Raw genomic sequence first — 21,014 nt, forward strand, 5'->3', positions numbered from 1 at the left:
TCTCACACGTGAATCAACTCGGCCACCTTTCCCCTACTCGCTGTGGAGCGGTTTCCTCTGACAGCCAGCAGCCGCCCTCCAACCAGCTCCTCGCCTTGCCAGTGATCAGAGACCAGTTCCTGCTACTTGCTAAAAACAGAGGAGCTACTTGCCAAAATTAAAAGAGGAGGTCAGCCATCTGAGAGAGAGAGAAATGGCAAGATCAGATTAGCCATTATAAACAGCCAATTTAAGCTAGATGCAATAATGGCTCATCTAGGGACTGATTCTGCTCTACTTGAGTCAAGACGTCCTTCACTTAAGGGCCTATCTGAGGTGCTTTGCATGCTTCTGCTAGGACAGTGAACTGCAAGAGGGAATTCTTGCTTCTTAAGACCTTCTTAAAGGTCTTGTTCAGCTCAAATCTTTAAAACCAAGTTTCTAGCACCTAGGTGCTGTAAGAACAATGCACTAAAACTGCAATGAAGGGATAAAATAGCCACAGTCACACTTAGAACTAGGACGGTGTAAGTGAGAAGGAAGGCTTTAATAGAAATAATTTTCATCAGTTTGATTTTTAATACCTACGAATGCTTCTGTCTTCACGTTTCTCACCTCCACATCTCTCTTGGTTACACAAGCACGTACACAGTAAACAACATTCACTTCCATGTCTCTGCTTAGTAGTGCTTTCTTTACTGGAATATTTGTAGGTATTATTTATACACATCAAAGGGGATGAGAGTTTGAGATTTATAAGCTCTAATCAGCTGAAGGTGTTTCCAAAGAAATTAATGAAACGAGTCAGAAATGACATTAAGAAATCCAGCACTGGACGTAAATCACAAGGACTTTGCACCCTCTCTGCCTTCCCCTCCCCTTCTTGCAACAGTCGTAGTACTTGCCAGGGTATATGAACTTGCATTTAGTTTGATATAAAACAAGAAAAAGGATGATGGAAATGTGTACTCAGTGTGCCAAGTTACAGTATTTGTGCATAAGAAGGAAAGCCAAAACTTGAGCTGGGACAAAATCATTTCCTATCACTTAAAACTTTCCATACAACCTGTGTTATCGCTCAAACCATACAGAAAGCAGATGGAATGGGGATGTTTTCCAGACCCCATGTGGCAGCTCTGACTTTCGTGACAATTTCTTGGCCCTTTCTGGTGTCCTGCTTGCATCTCTGCCAACCTCTCCTTTCTGACAGGTTCCTGAGCTGTTTTAACACTCCCCGGGTTCTCCCAGTGATTTCAATCTCTGTTGCCATTTGACACCTCCGTTTCCCTCCTGCAGGAATACTGGGTCAGAAGGATGGTCTGTCTCAGCCCGCCTGGCTGCTCAGGCCAGATTTTAAGGATGACTGAACATGCCGGGCATGCAACTGCAGCATCCCTCTCCAGCCAGTTTTGCCTAACAGCTACACTCTTTGCTTCAAATATGTGAACAGAGAGCTTGAGCCCAGGCACGCTTCATTTCTCAGTTAAAGGTGGATAATTAAAGCATTATTATAGATAATTACAACCCAGCATTGAAATTTGCTTTGAAATAAGTATTTAATTCATAAACATGTTGCATCCTTAAACTGTCCTAGTTCAGTGGTTATTTCCATGCTAAGGCCATCCAACTGCCTATAGTTTAGCATAGCTGCTGTGCTAGTTTTCAATGAACTAAGCAGCTATCACTGATAAACAGCCATTTCTGTAACCTTATGCATGCGTAAGTGCAACTATAGCTGTTTATCACCACTGCGCAGAAAACCTCTTTAGAAGGACTGGAGGACACTAGGTGACTCTTGGATCATCTCATCTCGATATATACCACCACTACTATTGCTGAAGGAAGAGAAGGATGAAATTGGGGCAAGGAAACAGTACAGCTGGGGCTTACACAGAGGTTGCTCATTAACTTCTTTTGTCAACAGAAGTCTTATCACATCAGTAAAAAGCAGGAAGAACATGATTTAATGTGGCAGATGCTCAGAATGGGCTTATTTCACCTAAGTAAGCTAAAACAAAGCTAGCAATGCTTCCAATTCAGTGTGGCTCTGCAAAGCTCCGCTCACCAGGGTTTGTGAGGCTTTCTGGGCATGCAAAGTAATAGTTTTGTACCATGTTATCCAAAAATAGCAGTTTAACATTATCTCCACAGACACTGTGTAAATATATATGTAAACACTACAGCGTGTATCTACACACAATTCCTAGGTTGGGTGTATGGCAGGGTGTATGGCAGAATCATCTTGTATTCAAAACCTGATGAAAAAGCCAAAAGAAAAGTCTCAGGAGATCCAGACTGTCTGAAGAATAGTCCTGCCTCCAAGATGGTGACACATGGTTTCTGCAGCTGTAATACACAGACCTTTCACTTTTTATTAAACATATGCAATTCTCATGTTGTTCCTGTCTCGTATCTAATAGGTACCACAGGACAGATTCCCAAATGTAACATTTTGTGTATTTTCTTTAGGAAAATTATAGCTAAAATTAAAAAGAGATCCCCCCCCTCACCCCCAAATAAACACTGGAGGGAGTGTGGGATGGAGGAAAGCAGCAGTCTTTAATTGGTTGGTCTTAGAAGCAATATTTGAAAATCTGAAGTACAAAATCTTGTCTCTTTCCAACAGAGCTGGAGTATTTCAACAAACTTATCTGCATTCAGCCAAGGTAAACATCACGTCAGGAGGCAATGGAAAAATAACTCTCCTTCCCAAAAAGCCAAAACAACTTTCTTCGTGGTATAGTGTGTGGCCGTGTGAAGAGTGTAAGAACCAGGAACCAAAACCAGGGTTTCTGCTAATGAACTTTAAATGGTTGCTAATTTTTTAAATTCTTGATAAGCAGCACTGCTGCCTAGACAACGGCTCATGGGACCTCGGAGGAAACTGGCTGGGTGATGATAGCATCTCATTAGCCACACTGCTTTCTGTTTTGCAGCGTATTTTATTTTCTAGTTTGTTTGGGAGAGAAGAACAGGTCCAAGAAAACAGAGAGATCGATTTACAAAGCACTTTGGAAAAGTGCAAGTTGATTAGACTTTTCTGAGTATGGCATGTTTTTCTTACCAAATTTTGAAATCTGTCTTAAAAAGAAACATATTTCAGTGTGTGCAGCTCCTTTGTTTCTGTTTTCATAAAATCCTCCATCTGGGCTTCACTTGCAATATGGGTAGCACATACTGGGGTAGAATTCCTCACAAGAAAGGAGACGAAATGAAAACATTTCAAAATCATTCTTAGAAGTTGGTGATTTACTTCTGTGCCATTTTCTCATGAGTAGAAGGAAGGCAGGAAGGCAGGATGGCAGGCAGGAAGGCAGGAAAGCAGGCAGGATGGAAAGAAGGAAGGTAGGCAGGCTGGAAGGCAGGCAGACAGGAAAGAAGGCAGAAAAGGCAGGCAGGCAAGAAGGCAGGCAGGCGAGTAGGCAGGAAGGAAGGAAGGAAATGCTTTTATTAATTAACATGGTCTTTGCATAGTACCCCGATGGAACACTGGCTGTGATCAGAGCTACAATCAGTATCTAGTCCTTAGTCAACTTAATTTGTTACACACGCAGACTAGACTGCATATAATAAGGAAAACACTATCTAAAATCTGCTTTAGAGTTATTTAACCAGAACAAATCATCTGGGAAAGTACAAATATTTCTAACTGGAAAAATATTTCTCTATAGCTGAGCTAGGCCTGACAGCAAACCTTAATGAATTATTAGTACCTTTATTGTTTTCTTTGGCCCCTGTGCACTATATTTGTAAAAAAAGTCAGTAAAAAAGAGAACAATTGTAAAAAGCAAATATTTTGTACAAAAATACAAAGTTTAAAAGCTCTTAAAAGTATATTCCATATTATTGATAAGAGTTGGACTATATATATATATTTATATAAAATCTATATATTTGTGTATCTGTATAATTTTCCTACATTTGGGATTTTAGCAAATGAAACATACTGTTTACACAGTTGCTTTATATGTTTTTCTATATGAGTGACCAACAGTCTTACTCAGATCGACAGAATGTCTTTTCTCAGAAGACACAAGTTGCTTATGTATGTGGTTACTGGTTGGGAAGAAAATCAATAACAGAATTAGTCCAAAGGTATTTCCTGATGCTGTGGGTTGAAAGGCCTCGAATAATTACAGGATGCTGGAGAAGAGTTGATGCTGAATTCCTTTATGCATTTAAACCAGTTTTCAGTGCTTGCTTTTGTGGTTTTTGTTTTGGTTTTTTTCCCCCAATTTTGGTAGGCAATGCTGCTCTCTCCCAGGATTTTCTTTGTCTTTAAGTAAATTTCCATAATATGTAGGTATCTGTAAAGTCACAGCCTATTACACTCCAAATATTTGCCCTACAGTATAAGAGAAAAAAGAAAAACAAAGAGAAAAAAAAAAATCACGTAAAAAGCCTGTGAAGATTAAATGCATTTCCAAAAAGAACACTTAGAGATGAAGGTATGCAAAAAATTTAAGTGGACTCATTCAGACCCTGTAAGTCCTGGAGGATAAATATTTGTAAACCATGAAGTTTTCCTAAAATAAATGTATGTAGGAAAACGAGGGCAAATTACATTGTTACTTACACATGGTTCTTCACTCTGGTCATCCAGAGTTATACACACACAAAGCTTGTTCAGCACTGTTTTGTTTTGTTTTATGGGGGCAGTTCTGTGGATGGGATGTAATTTTGGCTCTAGCTGACATTTCCATCTGCCTTCACTGAGATTCACTGAAATTCAGCCTACAGGTTTGCAACTGGAGCACCCAGGCACACTTGGCAAAGCAATGTTTAAACAGGTTGTATGGAGGACATAATGTTTTAGGCAGAGCCCCACCATGAACACAAATACCACCTAACTCTGTGATGGTAGGGCCGGGCTCTAAGCAGCCATGAGAACCACCTACCCTCTGCCATTGCAGAAATGCCTGTTTAACTAGAAAGAGATGCCCTGTGGCAATCACCTGGGTGACCACTGGGTCACATTGGCAGTTTATGAGTCCTTCACTCCAACTGCAACAGATGAGTTCCTTATGGCCTGCGGACCCAGCCTCTCAGCCCTATAGGACATCTCCTGGCAGCGGTGGGAATTTTAAGACCTCCTTAGCAGTCACCAAGTGCCTTGTGTTGCACAAACTCTCAAAACAGAGTCGTCTTGGTTTTTGAAGGCTTGTCCCTGAGCTATCCTGAGACCAGCTTTCCCCCTTGTGTGGCCATTGAGTCTATAAAAACAGCTTCCAGTGTGGCTAGGGTCTGCAGCACATGCCAAATCACATCTGAAATTTTAGGCATGTTTAAAGTCTACAGGAGATGGTCAAGATGCAGAGCACGCCATGGGTACAGCCAGCTTGGAGGCTGCTCTTTCCGAGTGCAATAAATCCAGCATCTGCATCACACAGAGTATTACAAAAGTGCACGTTGGGCTGGATCTGAGTAGAAGTGTTCCACGTGTGATTCCCTCTCTTCCCCAACAATGCAGTGCCATAACATCTAGCCTGGATCTTCTGCCCTCTAGCTGTGGAAAATTGACTATGGGTAGGGTGAAATAAACAAGCCAAGCACATTGCTTACCTTTGTCCATGTCTTTTTCACAAATGAAATTGTTAACATCTTCACAGTAGAAGTCATTCCAGAGCCCAGCATAGATCAGTCCTGCGCAATCTTCCCCCGGCTCATGCCCGTGGCTCCAGTTATCAGGTTGCCCGATTTTCCAGTTTCTTTCAACAAAAAAGCAAAAGATATGATTGCACAACACAGGACACATGACAGTTTTTCACCGCAAGAAATTAACAAAAACATCATGAGATCTGTTCTGAACAGGAAATACACATTGAAACAAACAATACATGACTCTTGCTGAAAATGGAAAACAGATGTATTACAGAGAAGAGAATCTATTCAGCCTCAGGCTGCCAAAACTCAGAGACCTAAAATTAGACTGATGAACTTTATTTTTGTTTCTGAATATACATGCATATACAGTGGGAGTGCTCCATGCTCCATGTGCATTGCTCCAAGCCTGCAAACCCTGTGCACTGCATTCCTGCCAGCAGATGGGACTGAGAAGAGCCGGCAGGCTCACAGGTGCTTCCAATGCTCTGACCGCACAGAGGCGGGCCTCTTGGGAGGAAAAGCAAAGATTTATGTGTTTTATGGACCCATGCTTGGATGGGAAGTGAATTTTTGGACTTATAAGGAATGTACAAAGCATATATACACTTATCCTTTGAGATTGTTAGCTTTGATGGTGAAACTTAACACAGCATGTAAAAAGCTTGCAGCAAGTGTTTCCTCACCCTGTTTTTGTTTAACAAGTAAGAAACGCTTCCAACCTCAGGACTTAAAAGCTCCATTTTCCTGAAGAAACAGGTTGTTGAAGAGAGCTTGTGATTGCTGGCTGATATGGTCCGGCTAAAAAACATGCTGCCTGACACAGAGAGTCTGACCAGGCACCTGGGAGGACACACAGCTTTCCTGAAGTAATGAAATACTTTGAAAATCAGTAACTGATCACTCTGAGGTTGCAACAGGGCACCTAAAACCACGGTGTAGTGGAATTCTATTGAAAGCAGCAGCTGAAGTGGGAATCAGTCGCAGTGCTGCCATAAAGAGAAAGAAAGATGAAAACAGAGAGGGAGAAAAAGGGAAAAATATTATGGCTCATTTGAAATGCATCTGACTTTTTCCATGTTTCTCATCAAAATGAACACCAATGAGATCACAGCTAATCATTTCGTAACATCTGACTGACTGTAGCCTGTTTTCCTGGAGCACAGCATGTTCAGCTCTATAAACTCTTTAGTCCACTCCTCAGTATTAAAAATTTGGGTGGTTGAAATCTGTTCCATTTAGGACAAATTAGGTGTAGCTCTAGGATTCCTGGAGAGCTGCCAATTCAGTTCTCAGCTGGCCAAAGCGTAGACACCCTCATTTCATACATTTTCCTTTCGTTTAATGCTTTCCACTTGGGTTTGGGCTTTATCTAAAGGCTGGTCATTTTTTATCAGAATGAGCACTCTATTTATAGCCAGTTGTAATGCAAATACGGAAAATTCAAACCAAGACAGCAAAACTGTCTGTGCTTTCCATCTCAACTTTGTAATAAAAGTCAGGAGCAAATGTTTTGGCAAGAAACACTGCGCTGTGTAGTTATGTGATTCTTTCATTCAACATTCAGTTTTCTTCCTGGCAAGGAAAGAAAGCCTTGCGCATGGAGAAGAGAGAGAAAAAAACAGTTCAACAGCACCCTCAGTAACAAATTATTTCATTGGCATCTACAACCCTCTGGATCCATTGGATAATTTCTAGATGCTGCTTTTAGAAGTGTCAGCAAGAGTGGTAGCATCTGCAGAACATAAACACCATTGTTTTTTATTTACGTACGTGTAAACTGGTAAGGATCCATCCAGCCATCTCCATTCATTTTCCTTCTCTGAATCCGTTAGTCCAATCCAGAAGCTGCCTTTCCCCAAAATCTGCCTTTTTATCCATTGCTGTGGAAGAAAGGTCTTAGTCCATAACAAACAAACACAACCGTCTTCGGAGCCAGTAAGCTACTCTGGTTTCATGAGCATCTTTGTTATCAGAATAGGAAGGGCCAGAGAAATTTTTCTAAGCTGAAGATATGTTTCAGGAGTTGGCCTTGCGACTGCCTTGCCCACACTAGAATCCACCGCAGTGTTTGCATGTGAGGTAGAGAGAGCTAGGCATGAAAATTAGGTTGACATAAAGTCACAGCCAACATCTTATAGATACAAATTGAAAAAAACCCTAAAGAAGAGGCAGTTGTATCTTGACATCCCCACTGCTATATAGCCACCAAATAATTGTGTTGAACAGTAGTAAAAGTATAACTAGATTTATAGTTAGATTAAAAATATTTTGGGGATCATAGTAGTCTTAGACTGCATGTATTAAATCAGACAATTTAAAATTAATTTATATTCACCACTGCAAAAAATACATTTTGGATAATATGCAAGGCATAATGGACTCCATCTTTAAAGATTCAAAACTCCTACAATTCTTGCCAGCCTTTGTGGCTGCTCTGTGCCCACCACCTTCAGGGTCAGCACCAGCTCTGCTCACACTGCCCTTCTGCACATGGAGAAGCTGCTGAGCAGGCAGAGGGTGGACAAAATGCTAACTGGAGTCAATCACTGTGTCTACTTCATTACATGAATTCATGATGCTCTTAGCTTCCCACTTGCCTTGTGGCTTCCACATGTTAAATAACCTCAAACTTTCTCCTTGAAAAACAGAAAGAGAAGGTAATTACCTGCTCCTCTTTGTTGTTTATGATAACCAAGCGTGATGCCTTCTCTTCACAGAATAACTTTGCCTCTTCAAAAATTTCTCTTTCAATTGAAAAGTAGTAGCACTTTTCTGTATAGTTCTTCCAGTGAGGAGAACAACCTGTGATGTGAATTTTTTGTGTTACACCAGTTACTGTTAACTCAACAGGCCAGCGGTAAATTTCTGCACAGGGCCAGTAAGTGGAGGATCCCATACCCATCTACAGCATGCTGCCACCTAAAGCACTTACATACAGTTTAGGAATTTACTTATTAGGATACTGACTCTGTGAAATCAAGGCTAAACTGTGTGATCAAGGGGATTATTTATTACTCATACTACTGCTGCCTTTTCTTTAGCTGTAAACATTAACTTCAGTCAGTTTCAGGTCATCAGAAGGAAGACCAACAGGTATGGCTTCACTTAACAGAGCTCTTTGTGATAAATCCCAGAGATTTAGTCTAAGGTAGCAGAGGTTATGTGAACCAGTAACTAGTGGTGAGCACCCTCCACTACATATATTGGTATCTCATTCAAAGATGTATGCGGTATGTTGATAGCTTACCATTAGCCTCGGGCACTGATGTCGGTTCACTTTGTAGTGCCATTGGCAGCCCTGGACCTGGCGGCCCTGGTGGGCCAGGTGGGCCCTTTGGACCAGGCAGCCCAGGGACTCCAGGTAGCCCAGGTAGTCCTCGAGGTCCTGGTACCCCTGGCTCTCCCACAGTTCCTTGCAGGCCTTGAAATCCTGGTGGGCCTTGTGGCCCAGGTGGACCATCTTTGCCTTGCGGACCTGGTGGCCCTGGGTCTCCGCTTGGTCCAGGCAGACCCGTCTTGCCGGGAGAACCTCTCTGACCTTTGGAGCCAGGCGATCCTCTTGAACCTTTCCCTCCTTTTTCTCCTGGTGGCCCAGTTGGCCCAGGTGGTCCCTTCTCACCTGCAGGTCCCGGTGGTCCAGGCTCTCCTTTCTCTCCTTTTTGTCCTTTTAGGCCAGCGGGGCCAAGAGGACCTGGAGGCCCTCTGTCACCTTTAGGTCCCCTTGGACCAGGAGGGCCTGAAACAATGTAAGCATGTGAAGTGGGGATATGGACAGAAAACAAAACAAAAAGCCCACGTGAGGTCCTTGTTTAACTTATCTCAGGCCAGCAACACTGGATATTCGGCACTGTGAAAACTGGGCTAGCAGCTACTTCGAGCAGTGCTTGTAAAAGTACGTCTGCTTCTCAGGTGCTACATACCATTGCTCTTTCCTTAGCCTCCATGAAATACAGGATACAGAAGAAAATAATCTGATGCACCTCATCCTGTGAACTGGACAGTGACACCATGCCCCAGGTGACCAGCCGAGGTGCCAGTCCCTGCAAGACACATTCCGTGCTGTCGATGCAAGTGGTCCTGTGTGTTGATGCTCCCGTTCCCTCACTCTGCTACGCTCCCTTTTCCTTCCATCCCCATCTCTCTGCTCTTAGACTACTGGACTCTTGCTCCTGCAATGACCCTGTCTGCTGCTCTGTCAATAATGGGTTGTCAAAAAGAGACAAAATGATGGATAGTGAGCAATAGGCCAACTGTGGGAAAGACTGGAAGTAGTAGTTGCAAACTAGCTGGCTATTAACAAGAAAGAGAACAATACCCATGATAAGAAATGGCAATATTGTGACAGCAATAAACAAAATAATTTTGGATTCTGATCATGGATGAGCAAATGCCTTGTCAATACCCTCCCTCCCCCCCCCCCCCCCCGCCGTCAATCTACATCATTTCAACTCTTCCAGAGATAAATTCCTAAGATGGAGTCATTTAGGCCTGGTTGAAATGAGGAAGGTTAAGGTTACTGACATGTAATCTTGGCTCTAATTCAGCCTTAGTTTATTTGGAGCAATGGATTTATATTTGTGATTAGAGTTTTAGGCCTGACTGGTTCATATCAGGTTGGAAATATGAATGTTCTTTTCATTTGGGATAATATTTGGCTGGAAGAAACCTCCTAAACTTGATGCTATTTACTTCTGGAGAAAATAAAATATCCCAGGATTAAAAACTAAGCGAAGTAGGATGTTTTCTGGCAGTCTAACAACTGGCTTAAAGTGAAATAGCAACTTGTTTTTCAGTAAGGGTGGACCTTTCTGGGAATAGTCCAACGTATATTTCTTAGCCATTTCCTCCTTAGCAGGGATTGGTTTCTTGAGGATCCACACCTTCACTAGCTTATTTTAGAAACTAAATCAAAAGCTGACCCAATCAGTCAGACAGAATAAAACTTTGCTAAGTCAGAACCTTCTTTCGTAACATCCCCATTCTAGCTATGTAAAGAATGCACAGGAAAATTAGTAAGGAAAATTCCAGCTACATTTACATTTCCAAAGTTTAGGATTAGATAACGGAAAACCCCAGGACTCTGTACCAGCATGCACTAACTTCCACAGAACTAAAGTAGTAATGCAAGCAGGAATTTGGCATAGACGATTATAGGCATCATTAGGGAAGCTGCATACCTTGTAGGATAGTGAAGTTCTTGATGAGCTGGCCATGTTTGGAATCTACCAGCTTCATTTCTTCCATGATTACCGACAAATTGGCAACTTCAACATCTAACCTTGACCTCATCAAATCCTGTTGCATCTTGAGAGATGCAGAGTCTAAGCGAATATTGGCTAGTGTGCTGTTCATAAAAATCAACTCATCTGAATGTTTACTTAAGGTGTCTGTACAAGTTGTCCTGACCTCATTGAGATTGCTAGTCAGTGTCCGTAGGTGATGAGCAGTGTAGCTGATGTTGCTAATGATATTGACTATATCAGTTTCAAAGACCTGGAACCTCTCTTCTAGCTGGTTGAATTTGGCAGAAGTTCTGTTTTCATATTCTTTATGCTGTTCCTGGAGATCCTTTAGATTTTGTTCGTTGGCTTGGGCAATTGTGGTGATGTTCTCCATTTGCCCACTGAAGGAGCTGAGCTGATTGTTCATGTCTTCAAGTGTATCATTGTTAGCTTTTGCCAATGCTGAGTTGTTGGCGGCCAAAGTCTGTAAATTTTGTACTTTCTCCTTAAGCCAGTCAGTGTCCTTCCGGGCTTGAAGGACAACCTGCTGCAGATTTTGAAAGTCATTCTTGATTCTTAGAATAGCCAAGCTTGTATCTTCCATTGACTTCTGCAGGACACTGATAAGATTTCTTTGCTGTATTTGTGTCAGGTTTAAGTTGTTCAGGTTCATGATGACCACATTATGAGAATGCACTTGGTTTTGCAAGTTTGTTTGGATATTACTTGTGTCTTGTTGAAGATTGTTGATATAGCCGGTATATGCCTGAAGAGTCTTATTGACACTGATGATCATGAAAGAGTTACTATCTAAGGCACTTCTCATTTGGCTCTGTCTATCATTTAATACATTTCCAGATTCCTGCAGCTTCTCCAGTGTATCTTTGTTTCTGGTAGTTTTCTCTGCAATGTCATGAAGCTGCTGACGAAGAGCCAGAATGTCAGATCTGAAGCTAGACAGTTCAGTGTTAGTATTCATGGCTTTTTGTCCAGCTTGGTCATCTATTGTACAGGAAAAAAATTGAAAGGCTTTAGGATGAGTTTTTTAAAACACACTCTAAAAAAACATAGTGTATTTTAAGTATAGTCAGGTTGTCAAAATGGTCTGTCAATAGAACTTTTATGCTATCTTTTCCAGAAAAGAGAAACCACTAAGCAAAGGTCTGCCACTAGACAGAGAAAAAATCAAAGAAGAATCAGTGAAGACCTTGTGTCTTGCTGAGGAGAACAAAATGGTGATTCTGTCATTATATATGGGAAAAACTACCATTAGAAACTTATAAGTATACGCAGTCAAGTAGTGCTGTATTCTGAATGATAAACAGAATTTCAAATATTAAAGAGGTATCAATATGTTTTGAAGTTACAACTGGATTTCGCTGAAAGCTTAGAAGTAAATTTTAGCTGCTGATATTTTCTTCCTCCTTTTCCTGGCAGGTGGAGTATCTTCATTGTGATTTAGTACATATAGTTCCATTTTTTAAAATCTTGGGTTTAGTTTTAAAAAAGTTCTAATACCTATTTTAAAACAATCTAGGTTAGAGACAAAAGCTTTGCCAGCAGGCTACTCCAGATATGACAGGATATGATGTATTCCTGTTTTTCTCTCTAATATTTTACTATTGCTTTTAATGACATTTATTTTGCTGTTATTGTTTCCTTATGTTCTGAGTTTGAGGAAGGCAAAACCTTTAATCTTTGAGGAACATCTCTGCTCCTGCTTACACTGCCCTACAAAATACTTCTGGAAGCTTGTCTATGTATGATTAAGCTTTTGAGGCTCCACAGCTCATCAGCCAGGACACACAAACCAAGGAAATAAGCAGTCAACACTCACTTTCAGGGAAAGTTCCCTTTCTTGACCTCAATCACTTCCCTCTCCTACATGCAGTCCATATATTTTTGTCCTCATCTAAGTGTAGCTATATTTATGAATTATGCGGTCTGAAGTCCATCATTTCAGATGACTCCAAGAGAGAGCAGGATGGTTTTCATAAACTACAGTGAATACAGCTGTGTATGAAGCTTTCTTCTGGTGTGTTTGAGTGACTCATGATGGCAAGCATCAAATGCTGGCTTGTCAGACTTCAGTCTGAAGTGTTTATGCAGTCTGTTGTGGATGGACATCTGCCCAAGCACGGTTCCTCTCCCTCCCACTTGCCGCACTCCAGGATCTTCTCAGCTCTGACTCTATGTTTACCTCTTGATTATAGCTCAAATTATATTGTGTTCCTCACACAACTCTGACAACTGCCAGGTCCACATACAGCTAATCCCCAAAGGCCTGTCTTTCATTTACTGCATGCTGTTATCCTACTGGCCCTACAGCAGTTCTCTTTCTTACCTTTATGCCTCCCACACACATTGCCCCATAACTTTTTCAACTTCCTTTATGGCAAGTCCATTTAAATGGGAACTGATGGTCCTGAGCATCTCAGTGGCCATCCATCCAGCAGCATGTAAAAATGTGTGGGTGTGAATGAATCAAAGGTGCTCCAAGTTGTGAAAATTTAATCAGCATAGTATAATAACCCAAATATAACCCAAAAGGTTGCATGTGCTTTAAAGTGTAACAATTATTTCTGTACATGCATAAGTAAAAATACACGCCACTGAATTACCCCATGTCTTTGAACTAAATGCAGTGTGGAAATACTTCAGAATCCAGCTATTTTTTGAGGGGAAAAAGTTGTAAAAATTTATGATCAAGCTGCAAGCAATTCATTTTTCTTAGAAATATGTGTCTCAATATACGGTTTATGAAGCTAAACAAAATTTATTTCAAGAAGTGCATGCATGTATGTGTATATTAGTATTCATATAAAAACTAATTAAATAAACTATAAGTCTATGTATATATAAATTGATAATAAACAGCTCTGCTTCCTTTCCAGACAAGGAAGAAAGGTAGAAATGTACACTTAGTGAGTAGAATCCTTATCCATGATCTTTTTCCATCTTACTGCAAACTGAGAACTGTGATAGCACTTGGGAGACATGGACTCATAACAACCTTGTGTCCTATATTCCCTGAGATGATTAAGAAACATTTTATGGAAGTAATCAACTTGCCTCAGACGTAAGAGTTTTGAACAACAGATTATTTGTGCACTCCTTAAAATGGCCTTCAGTTTTGAATCTTAATTGCTAAAACAGCATCAAGATGACTGGGTGACAGATTTTCATTTTATGTAGAATTTCTTGTGCTGTGGAACAGCTTCTGCTATGTTTTACACCTCTACCTCAGAGAAGACCCTCTCCTGAGGACAACCTTTAAGTGTCTGTTTATTTTAGTATAAAAGATTTCAGAGTGACTTCAGTGGGAACTGTAAATATTGAAGTATGCTTAAAATGCTGTCTTAAGTAGAGCTGATCTTAACTATTTTTAAGTGCTTTCCCAAGTACTTGCGAAATTGGAATAGACGTGCTGTATCTTGTCATAGCCAGAAATTTTTTCAGACAAATTTCCTGCCACTATCTGCCAGGAGAACATCCCAAAGCCATAATACAAAGGGGTTTTGCTTGTGTAGATTACCTAATTTCTTCAGATCACTCTCTACCTCGGTGAGCTTTTCTGTATATCTTCTGTGGGACGTTTCCAGGCCACCTGTCACATTGTCCATCTTTTCTACAACTAGGGAAAAAGAACAGTATGTTATGGAAAGAAGAAAAGTGAAATTATGAAAAAAGTCTAGTAAACAATAAAGCAAACCATAAAAACCACCACTACTATCAAAGAAAAAAAGGAACCACCTTAAAATTGCCTTGCTTGCCACTACACTCTGTAGTTGCTCTGTAAAATGTTGGAAGGATGAGCTCCTATCTGCTGGTGGGACCCAGCATTCTTCCAGTTCTTCAGTCTGCCAACAGTCCCCAAACATTTCTTTGCTCATCAGCAATCTCTCTCCTGAATGAGGAAATCCCTTTTTGTGGGCTTTCCTCATGAACCAAGTCCTTTTCTTTTAACAGTATTTTCATGCTCCAAGCGCAGTGCTGTGTGGCAAAGGCAGACTGATTGCTAAAGGCTCAGACACATGAGAGAAGACTTCCTTTTATTTTGCTATGAGCCATTTCTCCTTAAAAAGTACATTTCTTTTTTTTCCTGTGCCTTTTAATCATTAAAAATTGCCACCTGGATAGCAAACTTTGGACTGAGATAGCAGTTTGAAGATGCAATTACTAAATACATTGGGGATCAACTCTTAAACATCTTGATAATGGTACAGATCACACAAAATGGTCTTGAAACCATTCTGCCTCATTAAGATTGAAAGGATGGTCATTCAGCAAGTGCATATTTATGGCTGATGTGCTCTTTATTCTGTAATGTCTGACTCATTTTCTTGTCACTAAGACAATCTGATTATTTGATGGAATCGATATGGCAATGGAAAAAGCAGAGCAACAAATAAAGAGCCTGGGGTGGCTTCCAGTGGCAAAAATGTGAAATGCTTGCAAGCTTAGAGGCAGCCTTCAACTTCCACACCAAACCTTGTCTAATAGGCTTTTGCATTCGAGCAGCAACCAGGGACAGAAATTTCTTCTCATCACAAGATTATTTAGCCCTTTTGCTACACTGGGAACTGAATGGATCTGAACCAACCCTGGGAGAGGCTACACAAGTTATTGTGCCAGCTCCCTCTTTCAAACAGAAGAAATAAGGTGCTTCCCACATCTTGAGATAGTGAAGCCAATTCTGTAAACCTCTGTGGTGTAGGGGGTACAGCTAACTCTTTCTGTGTGGGAGATAATCTGCAGCTAGCAAATAGCTTCACAGAAGTTGTTGCTATGTAAGGACTTGGTTTTTTACTAGAAGTGGAAATTTAGGGGATCTTTTACTGCTCATGATCAACCACAAGAATCCCAGACCTTTAAAGTGTAGTCCACCAAGTACTGCTTTTTTATTAATTTTTGCCCTTGTTTTTCTGACTCTGAGTACCACAGTTACACAGCAGGCTTTTATTGCTTCCCCAAAACCAACAGGAGAAAAAGCACACCAAGATTATCTCTGGTGCAACTGCACTCAGGTGAATGGAGTTACAACAGAGAAAAAGTCTCAAGGTTTTCAGAGAGACCAGACACCCTTTAGCGAATTACCTGTCTGCTCCTTTCTATACTGCTTACAAGCCAGGAAAACAGAGACTCTGCTGTGTGTGCAAAGATATGAGTCAGAGTGTGGCTTTCTGTATTTGAGATGATGGCAGATTGCTTGCTAAGCACCAGATCCAGGCTACAATAATGGCTTTATTTTTTCAGGGGGATCATCACTCAATACCTTCTGCTTTAGAAAGCATTTTTTCCCCCAATACAGCACTAATTTTTCACTGGTTCTTCTGCTCATTAAAGTTACTTGTCAAAATGCTGTATGTCATTTTTCCTAAATGAACCCAGAGCTGATACTCTGTTTGTCCTGCCAAACTGTCTTCCAGGCTGGAGCCCAGATCAGCAAAGGTCCTTCAGTTACTTCTGACACTCTACTGATGCATGTTTACACCTACGCATCACATGCAGTGAGTGTGGGGAGCATACTTGGTTTTTCCTTCTGGCTAGCTCTAGCCAGCTCCTTGTTCAGTCTGTTGTGTTCTGCTTTGCTTATGGATAGTCACTGTGAATGACATGGTTCACTCTGGGCACTTAAAGAGGACCTTGTGACAGCATCTGGATTTAAAAAGCAGGCCTACTCCAAGTGTTTCTGCTGGACCTGTGCCTTGACTAGCAATGTCACATCACCAATGGGTCTTGTTAATTCAGATTTAGTGTAATATTCACCTGGTTTCTCCAGCAATACACTTGGAGTTGGCAAATTGATATATATTATCAATAATGAAAGGAAAATGTAGTTTCTTCCTTTTGCCGTACAAATGAATGCCAGTTTGTACTTCAGATCTGAAGTTTGTAAAACTGAGATTTTACACTGTCCTGTAACAACAAGAATGTTTTCATGGTTGAATGAAATCTAACACTGGAAACTTGGGTTAAAATATTCCCCTGAAGAGTCCAAAGGAAATGAAAATAGTAGAAATCCTATCAATACGTAGTAGCTTGTACTGGCAGTTCAATGAGATTTGATGGAATTAAAGATACAACAGCGTATGGTATTTTCATTGCCAAAAGTAAAAAAAAAACCCAAACACCCCACTTTAAAGACTGAGCTGGTCTGTAGCTATGGACATTCTTTGTGTGGAACACCCCAAAAATTTGTTGAAGCAGGACTTTAATCAGAAGCCTTACTGGTATTATTGACAATTGGCTGTGATATGTGGGGAAGACTGCGCCTGAACTGTGTCTGAAGGATCACTAATGAGCACTGTTAAAAGGTCTTTCAGTCTCCAGCAGCTTGCCACCTACAGAAAGTAATAGCTCTTAATTCTAGCATGTAACTCGGCGCAAGACAGCAGCCCTGGATTGGGTGGGCTGACATGACACTTAGCTGGAAGATGCTGGTTTAGAGAGTCTGGAAAGACAAGGCCACTTTCAAACACACAAGGTATTGATTTTTGTCTATTTGACACTAAACTGGTGATGACTTACCCAGATTAACCGATGCGAAGTGGAGAATTAGCTATATCAGGCAAACCATTTCCTTTATTTTAATTGTTTCCCCTGTCGTGAAGTGTAGAGGAGAGAGGCCAGAGCCAAGTTCAAATCACTCAGCTCCAGCAGCAGAAACAGTGGAGGTCTCTGCAAACGTGAACTGTAGGGTTAGCTCAAGGATTCCCAGTGATGCAGGCTAAGCTGAATTTTGTCAGCCCATAGACAAACCAATGCATATATTTGCTTTACACAGGGGCAGAATCTTAGCCTCCACGGTCAAACAAATTGTGGGCCTGGGGGACTTGATCTCCTGCCCAAACTCCTTACCCAAGCAAGTTGTAGCTTATGTACTTTCTTGCTACTGGCCTGCAAGTGGAAAGGATGAACTCTGGGGAGAACGAGTAGAGTGCCATGGCCAAAGCAGGTTTTGTTGCTGTTGCTGTGAAAAGGCGTCATATGAATGGATGTCCTATTATTGGGAATGCCTTTGCTTCCCTGGCAGTAGCTCCCACCACCATCTCTGGATGGAGCCTTCGGTGGTAGGTGAGCATGTGGAGCACTCTCAGGAGTGGAAGTAAACCTCTGGGGAGTGCCCTGGGTTCGAACAGCCATCTCCCATCTTCTCCAGAAAAAGGCAAAGGCAAAACAGGCAGACCAGCCATAATATCCCTTATGAAGGCTACTCTGCTGCTCCCAACAGTCTGCTGCTCTCAAAAATGCGAAGTCTATCTATGCCTTAAGCTTAGAGACTTAAGCTTGGTCAGATCTCTCTACATTGTCATCTCACTTTCTGACAAGGTCACTGTGGAAAATGTGGTAAAGACCCTCCGAAGCCAAAATTTGAAGTAGTTGCTGACCAGAACAGTGAGGACCTCGTGCATCTGAGCCACTATTTGGAAGCAGGGACAAAATGTGCCATCTCACCAGGATGTGTTGGCCCTAGGTAATGGCAGGCAAACTCGTAGAAGTAGATGAAAGTCACGCAGGGCAAGAAACTTCAAAACAAGGACTGACCAAAGAATGAGAACTACCAGAAATTCAAGCTGAGACCATGCCAGCTTCCCTCACTGGAGTGAGTCACAGGAAGATCATTCACCTTCAATAGGCTAATCAGACACTGGCTGGTGCCAGAAAAATTGTAACTTTGTATTTTGCATTTAATTTAAGAAAGTATGCATAAAAAACTACAGATTGCTTTATTAATGCTTTTAACAATAATTTAATATGTCTTCTCAAAGCAAACTAATAGTAAACTCAGCTTGTTATTCCTTCATGACCTTGATGTTTAATCCATGTTTTGGTTTCAGGTTTCTCCAACTTACTATGTAATTTTTACCACCAGTTTGGAGGTTTGTTCTGTGTTGACTTCACCTCCCATTGAGTTATTTTTTTGCCTGCCATATTTAATCCACTGATTAGTAGTTTTAACATTTTAAATCACAAAGGATATCTAAATACCATGTAGGAAATGAAAGTTTTAAAAGTAGTTTTGGGCTTTATAAACATAAGTGTGGGAGGCAAATTTAATGGAAACTTAGCTAAGAGACTGAAAGAATCCCTGATGCCAGCAGAATTCCTTCTTTCAGTGTAATATTGCAATAAGAAAGACAAGCAAAACTCTAATGCAGAGAGGAGAGTTCAAGAGCTCTATAAAATTTTATTATGAGTTTTGTTCTTCCTTTAAGGCCTAATTCCTTCCCAACGATCAAAAATATTGCAATAATTCCTTTGAATATGTACTGTCAGCTGGGGTTTTGTCTAACTCATGTTTTCCCTGCAAATTAGTGCTTAGGCACTGTGGAGATGAAGCTCTTAAGCTGCAGTTACAAAAGGCAAAATTAATGCCTGACGTATGACAATTTGCTGCTTGGCATTACAGAAAGGATACCTTGGACTAAACAGGACTTTTCTCCAGCATATGCTTCTTTCCCTTGGCATTCAGGTGGAGCAGTCACCAAGTTGGTGAGTGGTGGAGCAGTGGTCACCAAGATGTCTTAAGGTCTGTGAGCAAGATGTGCATTATCCACCTTCCTATAATCTTTTTCCCATTTTTTTGTGGGAGAGAAAATTCTTTTGTCCTTGCCCTGATACTGCTATGACAGAAAGACTAGTCCCTGGTCAGGCGTCAATGACTACTCAGTACAAAAGGGAGGTTTAGAAATTAGTGTAGCAAAGATGGGGCCTCAAGATGAGAGCAAAGCCTGGGGAAAAGACAGTGCTAGAGGCCCCCATGGAGAAAGAAGCTTGAAAACTGTGGATTGAAACGAGGAAGAGAAACTCCCTCTCCCAAAGAGATCTTTTGGACAGTTTCCTTATTGCTATTGCACAAAAAAACATTTGCCAAAGCAAGATACAGAGCAATGGTTCCTCCAACTTGATAGGCTGTTTCTGATGCCAAGTGAGGTCTGAGTCTTTTGGTGAGCCCCAGAACTGACAGCCTTGTATAAAACTGTTGAGGAAAATTCTGCTAAATCCCAGGCGTTTACTGGCTGGGTTATAGCCCAGAAGGATTCCATCCTCATCTGCTGTAAACAGATCTCTGCAGATTTGTACCTGGAAAAGGCCTAAGTTTGTCTTCCCCTAGTCCATATAACCAAATGATCTTATCTTTATAGATCAAGAACAAGGTTTTGAATCCTGGAAAGTTTTTTTTTTTCCTCAGAATCTGACTTCCAGAGACGAGTTACACATTCTTCAGGAGAATGTATGACCAATTATATATGTACTGCATTTCTTTACATTTGATTTTAATTTGCCACATTCTGTCTGTTTGATCATGAAAAAGGAATACCTACGTGTCTCTATCTGTCCTTCACATTCTGTCATCTCCCCGGCTAAATCTTCCACCTAAACCAATCAGTTTTAATTTTCTTCCCACTCAAAACTGTACCAAATCCTCCTAAATAAGTATTTATCCCTTTCTATTTCTACAATTTCATTTTCTTTCACTGGCAAAGGACAGAGGTGATGTCAGCTCTTCTACAAGTGCAGCTGTTGGTGGCACAGGACACACTGCATGCTAATCACAAGAATATTTACCCAGCTTCTTGGAGGGGTTTTGAAGCTACTCTCAGAGCCATACTCAAGCAGCTAGTTTAAAGCTAGCTTGGTTTTCTCCGCAACATGCTGTGATGTCCTGTTATAATACTCACAAAGATGTTACTCATTTTCTTTTTCTTACCAGAAACTCATGTCTTATTTATTTAACTTACAGATGTGACTGCACAACATGCAGACATTTACATCAAAACATTCATAAGAATGCCTAAGTAGCTACAGTTAATTAGTGCTGAGGACATATGGGAATTTTAAGTCGTGCTTTCCAATGTGCCCTACCAATGACTTGCACAAATGAAATTTTCTCCATTACTGGGTTGCCCAACTACCAGAATCTTTGCAATTACTGTCAAAAGCATCTAAGCATCTTTGTTCATCAAAACAATTGTAGATAACTCAAAACAATGGCACCTCCTGGTTCAATCTTTCTTCCAGATATTTCAAAGTAATATTGATCCTACACTTTGTTCCTGTGATAAATATTATATTAGTAAGACTATTCCTGGCTCTCCCATTAAGAAGGATATTTATTCTGGAAAGGTGCAATATATGTAAAAAAGCTCAATGAAATCAAGGTATAGCACATGTTACTGAGCTTTAAGTCTTCCAGTTAGTACT

The 21,014-nt window shown here is 40.9% G+C and overlaps 1 protein-coding gene across 3 annotated transcripts in view; it reads right to left on the reverse strand.

Moving 5' to 3' along the window:
• Nucleotides 1–507: 507 nt before the first annotated feature.
• The window catches only part of COLEC12 (collectin subfamily member 12), a 102,360-nt gene continuing 81,853 nt past the window's right edge, over nt 508–21,014 (reverse strand). For all 3 annotated transcript variants that reach the window (XM_030012169.2, XM_030012168.2, XM_030012167.2), the window contains 7 exons: nt 14,341–14,439; nt 10,761–11,807; nt 8,831–9,319; nt 8,249–8,385; nt 7,354–7,463; nt 5,542–5,687; nt 508–4,324 (listed from right to left, as the gene is read on the reverse strand). In XM_030012169.2, coding sequence (XP_029868029.1) covers nt 4,305–4,324; nt 5,542–5,687; nt 7,354–7,463; nt 8,249–8,385; nt 8,831–9,319; nt 10,761–11,807; nt 14,341–14,439 — 2,048 coding nt within the window. In that variant the 3' untranslated portion in view covers nt 508–4,304. The remainder of the gene's footprint in view (nt 4,325–5,541; nt 5,688–7,353; nt 7,464–8,248; nt 8,386–8,830; nt 9,320–10,760; nt 11,808–14,340; nt 14,440–21,014) is intronic.

Source organism: Aquila chrysaetos, chromosome 4 (genome assembly GCF_900496995.4).
Source record: "Aquila chrysaetos chrysaetos chromosome 4, bAquChr1.4, whole genome shotgun sequence".
In the NCBI taxonomy this organism is placed as follows: Eukaryota; Metazoa; Chordata; class Aves; order Accipitriformes; family Accipitridae; genus Aquila; species Aquila chrysaetos.